The following is a 10874-nucleotide window of genomic DNA, read 5'->3' as shown; positions in this document are numbered from 1 at the left end:
TCTGTTTATCTGTGTCTCTATCTCTATCTCTGTCTATCTGAGTGTCTCTCTCTCTCTCTGTCTGTGTCTCTCCCTGTTTTTCTGTATGTGTCTTTCTCTGTCATCTGTCATCTATCCATCTATATCTTTCCCTGTCTAGCTGTCTCTCTCTCTCTGTCTCTGTCTATCTTTGTTTCTCTGTCTATCTTTGTGTCTGTCTGTTTATGTGTGTCTCTCTACCTTTGTCCCTCTCTCTGTGTGTCTCTCTCTCTACTTGCATCTGTCTATCTGTGTCTCCTCCTGTCTATCTGTGTGTGTCTCTCTCTATCTGTATTTCACCCTGTCTATCTGTGCGACTCTCTGTCTCTCTCTCTGTGTTTCTATCTGAGGGTCTCTCTCGCTGTCTGTCTGTCTCTCTATATGTCTCTCTCTCTCTACTTATCTGTGTCTCTCCACGTCTATCTGTGTCTCTATCCATCTGAGTCTCTACCTGTGTGTGTGTGTCTCTCTCTCTCTATATATTTGTGAGTCTCTCTCTGTCTACCTCTGTCAACCTGTCTATCTGTGTCTCTGTGTCTATTAGACTCTCTCTGTCTATCTATCTCTCTCTGTCTATCTGATTGTCTCTCTAACTGTCACTGCCTCCTTTTCTGTCTATTTGTCTCTCTCTCTCTGTCTGTTTATCTGCTTGTGTATCGGTGTCTCTGTCTAGCTGTCTCTCCATTTATCTGTGTCTCTATCTCTGAGTCTGTCTATTTGTGCATCTCTCTCCCTATCAGTGTCACTCTTCTCCCTATCTGTCCCTCTGTCTATCTGTATCTTTCTGTATATGTGTCTTTCTATCTTTGTCCTTCTCTGTACCTGTGTGAATCTCTCTCCAACTGTGTCTGTCTGTCTGTCTATTTGTGTCTCGCACTATCTGTGTCACTCTCTGTTTCTCTCTTTCTGTTTTTCTGAGTGTCTCTCTATCTCTGTGTGTGTGTGTCTCTCTCTCTCTCTATCTGTGTATCTCTCCCTGCCTTTCTGTGTGTGTTTTTCTCTGTCCCTGTGTCTCTCCCTGTCTATCTGTCTCTGTCTATCTGTGTCTCTATCTGTATGTGTGTCTCTTTCTATCTGTGTGTGTCTCTCTGTTATTCATGCCTCTTGTTCCCTGTCTATCTGTGTCACTCCCTGTCTATCTGTGGCTCTTTCTGTCTCTCTCTCTGTCGATCTGTCTCTTTCTCTCTGTCTCCCTGTCTGCTCATCTGTGTCTCTTTCTGTCTGCTTATCTGTATCTCTGACTATCTGTGTCTCTGTCAATCTGTATTGCCCTGTCTATGTGTGTGTGTGTGTCTCTTTACCTGTGTCTCTCTGTTTATTTGCATCTCCCTCTGTCTATCTTTGTGTCTTTCTGTCTGAGTGTCTCTCTCACTCTGTCTATCTCTGTTTCTCTCTATTTGTGTCTCTCTCTCTGTCTATCGTTACGGCTCTCTATCCATCTTCCTATTTGTGTGCCTGTCTCTGTCTATCTGTGTGTCCCTCTCTTTCTGTCTATCTGTTTCTCTCTGTCTATCTGACTGTCTCTCTATGTCTCTCCCCATCTATGTCTTTGTATCTTTCTCTGTCAGTGTGTCTCCATCTATCTGTGTGTCTCCCTCTCTGTCTTTGTGTGTGTGTATGTGTGTGTTATATATCTTTGACAAAGTATGTCACTTCTTTTCTCCATCTCTCTGCTTTGTCTCCCACTGGCTCTCTCTCTCTCACACACACACTCCCTCTCTCCTTTTTCCATTTTACTGTAATCACTCTCCTTCCCAACGCTCCCTTTCCATTCAGACGCACTCTCGGCTCTGGTTTCATTGCTTCGTGCCCCGCACCCCACCCCCCCTACCCCCCCAACCCCCACTCCTCCTAACTGTTGCCTGTTTAAAAGGTTGTTTCTGTGTAGTCCTCAAGGGATGCCCCTGGCTGCTTGGCACTGTGTATAAAGGTACTACTGTGTATGTGTGTGTGAGTGAGTGTCTGCTGAATGATCCTAGAGGGAGCTGAAGCGGGGCCAGCTATCCGGCGAGCTGGGAACTGCTCCAGGAACTGTGATATAACCCACCCCACCACCGCCACCCCCCCCCCCCCCCCCCCTCTCTCTCTCGCAGAGCAACAGGGGGCACTGCTGTCTGGAGCTGACTGCCAGAGAAAACGAGGGGCTCTCTGCTTACCTCCCCCCCCCCCACCCCCATCACCCCGCAGGGAGAGAGAGAGAGACGGAGTGTGTTGGAGTTCACTTTGTAAAAGGGAGAGGATTGTTGACTCAGCTACTGTTAGTCTCCAGGAGTTATCGGGGCGGAGGGGGTGGGGGGGGGGGGGGGGGTGGTGGTGGTGGGGGGGGAGGGAGTGGTTTGGCAGTGAGAGGGGTTGAGGTGGAGGGGGAGGGGGGCAGAATTCTATGGAGGCGAGCAGACGGAATGAATCCAGCCTCTAATTCTCAATGACAAACTCAGCTTTCATTCCAGCTTCTACTCTGGAAATGCAAGACCCTAACCCCACCCCCCCCCTCCCCCCCCACCACCTCGTCACTACCTGCCCCCTCTTCCTGACACCCCCTCACTGCCTCCCCCTCCCTGACGCTCTCTCATTGTCTCCTCCTTCCTGACACCCCCTCCCCGTCACCCCCTCCCCCTCCCCGTCGCCCCCTCCCCCTCCCCGTCGCCCCCTCCCCCTCCCCGTCACCCCCTCCCCGTCACCCCCTCCCCGTCACCCCCTCCCCCTCCCCGTCACCCCCTCCCCCTCCCCGTCACCCCCTCCCCCTCCCCGTCACCCCATCACTGCCAGCCCCCCTTCCACAGCTGGCGGCCTGCAGCATTGCAGAGGTTCCCCTGTTGGTCTGACAGGAGCAATTTGTTTGAACACAAGAGAAGGCCGAGTTGTTTGAAAAGGGCCCTTACTTTTCAATTGTACAATCAGTGGGTGCAGGTTCTGGTGCGACAACGTGGGGTGGGGAGGGGGGTGTGTGAGGGTGTGTGCGAGTGCGTGTGCAGGAGTGTGTGCATAGCGTGCGTGCGAGTGAGTGTGTAGGACTGAGGAAGAGTGTGTGGCAATGTGTGAGGGAGTGTGTGTGAGGGACCATGTGCGTGAGGGTGTATGTGGTGTGTGTGTCTGTATGTTGTGTGTGTGCATGTGAGATGTGGGAATGTAAGTCTGTGTGGGAGCGTGTGTGTGTCAGTCAGTGTGAGCGTGTGTGCGTGTAGGAGTGGGAATGTGTGTAGGAGTGTGTGTGACTGCGTGTGTTTGAGTGTATGTAAGTTAATACATTTGTGTGTAACGCAAAGTGTTATGTGTTGTGTGTGAGTGCAGGAGTACGGGTGTGTGAGCATGTGTATGAAGCTGCGTGTGCGTGTACCAGGGAGTGTGTTAGTGAGTATGTGTTTCGGGGAATGTGGTAGGGTATGTGTGTGTGTGGGAATGTATGTTTGTGTGCATGTTTATGAATGAGTGAACATGTGTGGGAGTGTGGATATGTGTGGGAGTGTATGTGTAGGTGTGTGTTTGTGCATGCATGGATTTGTGTGAGTGTGTGTCTGTGTATATGTGTTGTATGTGTGCATGTGATAATGTAATAATAGTGTGGGAATGTAGTTTTGAGTGTAGGAGTATCTATGTGTGTGGGATTGTGTGTGTGGAAGGGTGTGTGTTGTGAGTGTATGTTCATGTGTCTGTGAGTGTGTATCTGAATGTGTGTTTGCGAGTGTGTGAGCGTGTGTGCTTGTGTGTGTGATTGTGAGTATGTGGGTGTGCAAGAGTGTACGTGAGAGTGTGAGGATGTGTGAGTGAGTGTGTGAGTGTGTGAATGTTTGAGAGTGTGGGAGAGTACCTGTCACTTTGTCTGTCTCGGTGTGTGTATGTGAATGTATGTCTGTGTGTAGGATGTGTGTGGGAATGTGAGTATGTTTTTGGGTGTGTGTGTGTGTGTGTATTGGTGTGTATCGATGTAAATGTGCAAGTGTTGATGTGTATGTAAGTTTATCATTAATGTGTGTGGCGCTGAGTGTGTGTATGTGTGTGTGTGAAAGACTATTTGAGTGTGTGTGAGTGTTTGATTGTGTCAATGTGTGTGTGTGAATGTATGTGTGCGAGTGCGCGCGCGTGTGTGTGTGTGTGTGGGGGGGGGGGATGGTGTTGGGGGTGGTGTGGTGCGGTGCACTCCAGAAACCACTCTAGGGAGTGTAACCCGTGGGACAGTCCTCGGTTGGGTTGGAATGATGGCTATCGAATTTTCAGGAAGTCCAAGACCTAATACCTCCATGTCATTGCAAGTAAAACTTGGATAGAGTAAAACTCCCTCTACACTGTGCCCATCAAATGCTCCCAGGACAGGTACAGCGTGGGGTTAGATACAAAATAAAGCTCCCTCTACACTGTCCCCATCAAACACTCCTAGCACATGTACAGCACGGGTTAGACACAGAGTAAAGCTCCCTCTACACTGTCTCCGTCAAACACTCCCAGCACAGGTACAGCACAGATTTGAGAGAGTGTCCTGACTGTTCAAACACATCTGAGCTGTCAATGATTTTATTGTCTCCTGTGGGTCCTCTGATGACTCCGATGGGAGGGATGTCCGTGGAACCAGAGCAGTTCCTGTTGTGAGCTTTGGAGAAAGGCCTGTACAGTAGGGTGTCCTCTGGCCTTCCTGTGTGGGCACCTCATGTGTTGTGAGTTTAGCGTAGCTGATGCTCAAACCATTGGGAACTGAATTTCAGCGCTTGCCTCCACATGGATTGGTTAGCTGCAGGGTTTGTACGGGGGGAGGTGAGGAGAGCGTTGGCAATGTAGATGTTTGTCAAGTTTTATCTGTAAGGCGTCCTTGCATCGTTTGTACTTGATGAAACCAGCCTCCCATCATTGACTCTGTCTACACTTATCGCTGCCTCAGTAAAGCAGCCAGCATAATCAAGGAACCCATGCACCCCAGACATTCTCTTTTCCACCTTCTGCCGTCAGGAAAAAGGTACAAAAGTCTGAGGTCATGTACCAACCAACTCAAAAACAGCTTCTCCCCTGCCATCAGACTTTTGAATGGCCCTATCTCATATTAAATTGACCTTTCTCTACACCCTAGCTATGACTGTAACACTACATTCTGCACTCTCTCGTTTCCTTCTCTATGGCGTGCAAGCAACAATGATTTTCATGTGACAATAATAAATCAAATCAAAGGCAATGTCTTTGGCTATTAGGAGATGTGCACAGGGACTCCACAGTCATCCATGTGGGAGACTGGTATCCTGGCCGTCCAAGTGGAATTTTCCGAGTGGATATTCTTCATGTTCTGAGAGAGGACTAAGATGAGGAGAAGTTTCTTCACTCAGAGAGTGGTCACTCTGTGGAATTCGCTACCACAGAAAGTAGTTGTATGTTTTCAGGAATCAGTTGGAGACAGAATTTGGGCAAAAGGATATGGAGGGAAGCCGGGATCTGGATATTGAGTTGGACGATAAGCCACAATCATAATGAGTGGTTGAGCAGGCTCAAAGGGCCGAATGGCCTCCCTGCTCCTATTTTCTGTTTCTCTGTGTGGTCAAACCCAGTACCATTGTGGAATTTATTATCTGTAGTTTAGGAACGTCAGAATTAGGAAGAGAAATAGGCAAATTCAGCCCTTCGAGCCTGCTCTGCCATTCAATCAGTTCATGGCTGATTGCTCCCTGGTCTTATATCCACCTCCCCACCTGTTCCCCATATCCCTTTAACCTGTTTTCTTAAATCAGAAATATATCTATCTACTTCTTGAAACCATTTAATGATTCAGACCCCACTGCACGATGGGGCAGCGAGTTCCACAAATTCACCACCCTCTGCGAGAAGTAGTCCCTCCTTATCTCAGTTTTAAATCTATCATCTCTCAACCTATACCTGTGACCTCTTGTTCTAGATTGCCCCATAAGAGGAAACATTTGATCTACATTTAGTTTATCGATCCCTTTTAGTATTTTATGTACCTCAATCAGATCCCCTCTCATCCTTGGAAACATCAGTGTGTATGAGGTCAAACTGTTTAATCTCTCCTCATACGTCAACCCTTTCATTCCCGGAATCAATCTGGTGAACGTCCGCTGAGGCTGACAGCTTATTCTCAATCTTTGGCAGAAGCTTTCAGAGCTTTGATGTGGCATCTATTGCAGAGCAAAGATTCTGTGGCAGACATCCGGGCACACAGGGCCATGAGGATTGATGTCAAAAACACCCACCTGGGCTTTGGGGCCTTCTGAACAGCACCCGTCACAGGACTGTTTTGAGGTTGGTGGAGTGACCCATCGCTGGGGCAGTGGGCAGGGATTTTTGGGGAAAGCCCCACCTCCAAGAGCCATTGGCCATACTGATTGTCTGATAGCTCTCCAGAACCCGTAGCGCCAGAAAGTGCAGCAGTGGCCAGGACTGGGACTGCAAGCGGCAACCCCAAGAGCGTCTCGGGACAAGGGTAGAAACGTAGCATTCTACAGTGCAGAAGAGGCCCTTCGGTGCATTGAGCCTGCACCGACACACGGGAGACACCTGACCTCTCACCTAATCCCATCTACCACCACGTGTCCATAGTCTTGAATGTTATGGCATACCAAGTGCTCACCCAGGCACTTTGTAAAGGACGGGAGGTGCACAGGTAGCTTTAGGTGGGACGGGGGTAGGGGTGGTGAGGATGGTGGGGGATGGTCTCATGGTAGAGAGGTACTTCAGGGTGGACTGTGGGAGATTTGGGGGTTGGATGACTTGAGGCTTCTTGACTTTGGCAGGGAGCTGGAGGTGGCGGGTGGGGGCGATGTCCAAATTTAAGAAGTGGCTTCTTTTGGAGGACCCCTGCACTCCCCGCCTTCCTGTCCAAGGCCTGATCTTGATATATTTTCAGGTTTTCCCAGGGACCCCTCCCACCAGCCTGAAAATTGAGGCCCGGTGGGATGCGATCCTTAAGTGGTCAATTACCAGCCTCTTCAGTGTATCAATGGGGCAAGGACTGGCTTAGGTAAAGTGCCAGTGAGGAGTGTTCAAGATGGGATGAGTTGGAAATCCATCTGAAGAATTTTACACTCACCCTCTGCTCACAAACCCATAGGCGCGGGAGCGTAAAACCCAGGTTGTACAGCCTTTGAGACAGAGGTTAGATTATTTTTAATTCAGTTGTGGGACATAGACATCACTGGCTGGGCCAGCATTTATTGCCTACCCTAGTTGCCCTTGTTCAGAGGGCAGCTGAGAGTCAGCCACATTGCTGTGGTTCTGGAGTCACATGTAGGCCAGACCAGATAAGGATGGCAGATTTCCTTCCATAAAGGATATTAATGAACCAGATGGCGTTTTTCCAACAATCGAAAATGTTTTCATGGCCATCAGAAGATTCTTAATTCTGGATTTTTTTTATTATTGAATTCAACTTCCACCATCTGCCGTGGCAGGATTCGACCCCCGGTCCCCAGAACATTAGCTGAGTTTCTGGATTAATAGCCCAGTAATAATATCACAAGGCCATGGGTTTCCGACCATCAGGCCATTGCCTCTCCGTATAATCCAGAGTTCTGCTCTCTCATTGTTGCTACCACTTATCACTTGACTTCCTTTGAGGTGTCCTCTTCTGATTGTAGAGCTGTGTCCCCTGTTGGCAGATATTGACATTTCATCTTAGTCTTAGCCTGTGATTCAGGGCCTGTGCGCCACTCTGGAGCCTGGCCTGAGTTAGTTTCTGTACAGGTTTCCCTGACCGCCCTCATTTTAAAGATGCAGATTGAGAGAGAGCTTGGATTATCCACCGTGGATCACAAGGCTGAGGCCCTGTCGATTCTCTGCTGGGCAAAGAGGGCAAAGCAGCCCATTGTTGGGCGATTGTGTGGGCCCCTGTTCCTAGGCAGGAGGTGAGGAAGCGTCGTCCTCACGTCCCTGATCTGCAGACTCACTCACTCACACATACACTCATTCACGCATAGTCAAGCAGACCGTCAAACACTCACTCCGAGCCATTTGGAATTCATGGCGTGCTTAGAAAACTCAAAGGGCCAGTTGACCCTCAGTAGGGAGCCCCTGTGTCTCATTGGTAGCTGCAGTGCTTGAGGATTGGATTAGAATAGGTTAGAATACAACCAGTGACAAATTTGTATTGGATGCAATGTGACCAATGGGAACAAGATGTAAGGGTCAGCTGACCCAGTAAAACATGGAACGAAATCACAGGGTGATGTAATAGTCAGCTGACCAGCTGATTCAATATAAATAAGGAACCATGTAGAATTGTGGGAAGCTTGGAGTGGCCCAGGGTGAGGCTCCAAGTTTGGAGTAATGATGTTTCTTTAATAAACCCTTTCTTTGATTTATAAGTTGGAGTAAGTTTTGTTGTTATTTCATTAGCTGCATTTTGAAGAGTTCCTTCTGATGAGACAGAATGGGTCAATTTCTGAATTCCAACCTCTGGATTAGAGTTAGACATTCTGACCATTTAATTCTAGGATTGGCCACAGCAGGTCAAGCATTAACCTTTATCCTCAAGAACAGGGTCAGACACTGTCCTTTCCCCCCTCTGGGGCAAGGTGGGACAGTGGGTCAGACACTGTCCTTTCCCCCCTCTGGGACAAGGTGGGACAGTGGGTCAGACACTGTCCTTTCCCCCCTCTGGGACAGTGGGCCAGACACTATCCTCCTCTGGGACTAGATGGGACAGTGGTCATTAACAGCATTGATGTGGTATTGTGAACTGTTTAAAAGACTTTCAGTGGTGTTTGTGTCTTGGAATTTGTCACATAGTGTGTAAGAAATTTGTGATATATAAATGGAAACACCAACAAATAATAATGTACGAATTGGTTAAAGTGTTTTATGGTAAATCTGATGGGAACGGAAGTGGTTCCATTGAATGACTTGGGAATATCCAAATGCATTTTAGGAAATCTGTTAAGTTGTGGCTCTGGAAAGCTGATTCAGTTGGGAATCTTCTCCATCGCATTGCAGGAAATCTTATGATTTGTTACAAATCACTGCCATTAGTTGTGACCAGTAATCTCTCCCATGCATTGCAATCTGTAATAGGGGCAAACAATTGCACTGTCTTATGCTGATTATGTCACAGTGCATTACCGCAATCTATTACAATGCAAAACAGGTAAACCCGCTGCAGGCAATTGAATTGCTACAGCGCAGGAGTCCATTCGATCCATCAAATCTGCACTGACACTGCACAGTGTATATTATCCAGGTTCTATGCCCCATAACCCCATGTATTTACTCTCCTAATTCTCCTAACCTACACATCTTTGGACACTATGGGGCAATTTAGCATGACCAATCCCCCTAATTTACACACCTTTGGACTGTGAGAGGAAACGTGAGCATCCAGAGGAAACCCACGCAGACACAGGGAGAAATGTGCAAACTCCACACAGACATTATCCAAGGCCGGAATTGAACCTGGGTCCCTGGCGCTATGAGGCAGCAGTGCCAACCACTGTGCCACCATGCTCGTTCTTACAATTGCTTACATTGCACCATGAAGAATCAATCAGCTACAGTCTGATCAAGTGTATTACCAGCACACTCTGGTCATTATTATCAGATAATCTGTGGCAGATTGGTAGTAAAAAATGGTTAGCGTGTGGTAAATTGGGCTGTTGGCATGGTGCAAACAAGCTGGTACAGGCATAATGCTTTGGTGTGCCACAAGCAAACTATTTGGTGTACCACAGGGAATATGTGACGGTGATTATACTGAAATTAAAAAAGTGAGAAAATACTGGATAAACTCAGCAGGTCTGGCAGCATCTGAGAGAGAAAAACATAGTTGATAATTTGAGTCCATCTGACCGTTCTACAAAACTATTTTTTTTTCACTCTCTCTCCATAGATGCTGCCAGACCTGCTGAGTTTATCCAGTAATTTTCTGTTTTTATTTCAGATTTCCAGCCTCAGTGCAGTATTTTGCTTTCTTTTGAATGATTACATTGTCTTTAGCATGCTGCGCCAGATTCAGTCTCCACAGTGTTGGGTGAAATTTGTAATGGTGCTATGGGTTGTGGGGGAGCAGTGGGGTGGGAGTGATGTCATTATACATTACTGGGCAATCCATTACAATGCTAACAGGAAATTCATTGTGATGCTTTCCCAATGCATGGGAATCTGGTGGTGTGCTATGAAGGATATATTTTTCCAATTATTCTGTTACAATGGGTTGCAGACTGTTTGTTCCATTGCGTTATGACTGTTTATTACAATGCATTGCAGATAGTTTATTAAAGTGCATTGCAGGCAATTTGTTACAGTATTAGGCAGTTTGTTACAGCGTACTACTGGCAGGTTGTTCCAGTGACATTGCAGGCAGTTTGTTCCAGTAACATTTCATTACAGGCAGTTTTTTACTGTGACATTGCATTGCATGGAACCTGTTGCAGAATACTTTATGAAAGCTGATACGGTGCATCGCAAGAGATTTGTGACAATAGGGATGACAGTTACTGTGGCACAATTTTACATTCCCTGCCATGGGTTTGTGAGCGGGTTGGGGCGTGGGTTGACTGTAAAATCTCTTGGGCTCGAGTAGCCCTCCATCTCAATGGGCAGAAGATTGAAATTGGGCTTGTTCATTAACCACAACCCCATAAATAAGATTAGATACGTTTAATGCACACTGAATATTTCATAAGCAGGTGTAGAAAATGCTCAATCATTCACATATTAATAGAAATGTCATCAACTTCAAACGGTTAAAAACAAAAATATTTACATTTTGGACACAAAGGTTGCGAGCAACCAGCATGCACCTCACTTGCCCTTGCTTCACATGCATGTTGATTCAGTCATTCCGGTTGGAAAAAAGAGCTACGGAATCCAGCAGAATGTGGCGACCCTGTGCTTGAGTAACGGTCAACAAAATGTCTTGTGGGCCACACTCA

At 47.4% G+C, this 10874-nt stretch overlaps 1 protein-coding gene across 1 annotated transcript in view; it reads left to right on the top strand.

Moving 5' to 3' along the window:
• Positions 1 to 10762: 10762 nt before the first annotated feature.
• The window catches only part of LOC145348643 (collagen alpha-1(V) chain-like), a 181060-nt gene continuing 180948 nt past the window's right edge, over positions 10763 to 10874 (top strand). The window contains exon 1 of the mRNA XM_080196809.1: positions 10763 to 10838. Within this exon, the coding sequence (XP_080052935.1) occupies positions 10763 to 10838 (76 nt within the window). The remainder of the gene's footprint in view (positions 10839 to 10874) is intronic.

This window comes from Carcharhinus amblyrhynchos, chromosome 9 (assembly GCF_965287045.1).
Source record: "Carcharhinus amblyrhynchos chromosome 9, sCarAmb.v2.hapA, whole genome shotgun sequence".
Taxonomy (NCBI): domain Eukaryota; kingdom Metazoa; phylum Chordata; class Chondrichthyes; order Carcharhiniformes; family Carcharhinidae; genus Carcharhinus; species Carcharhinus amblyrhynchos.
The sequence above is the reverse complement of the archived record's forward strand: the minus strand, read 5'-3'. Positions and strand labels throughout refer to the sequence as shown.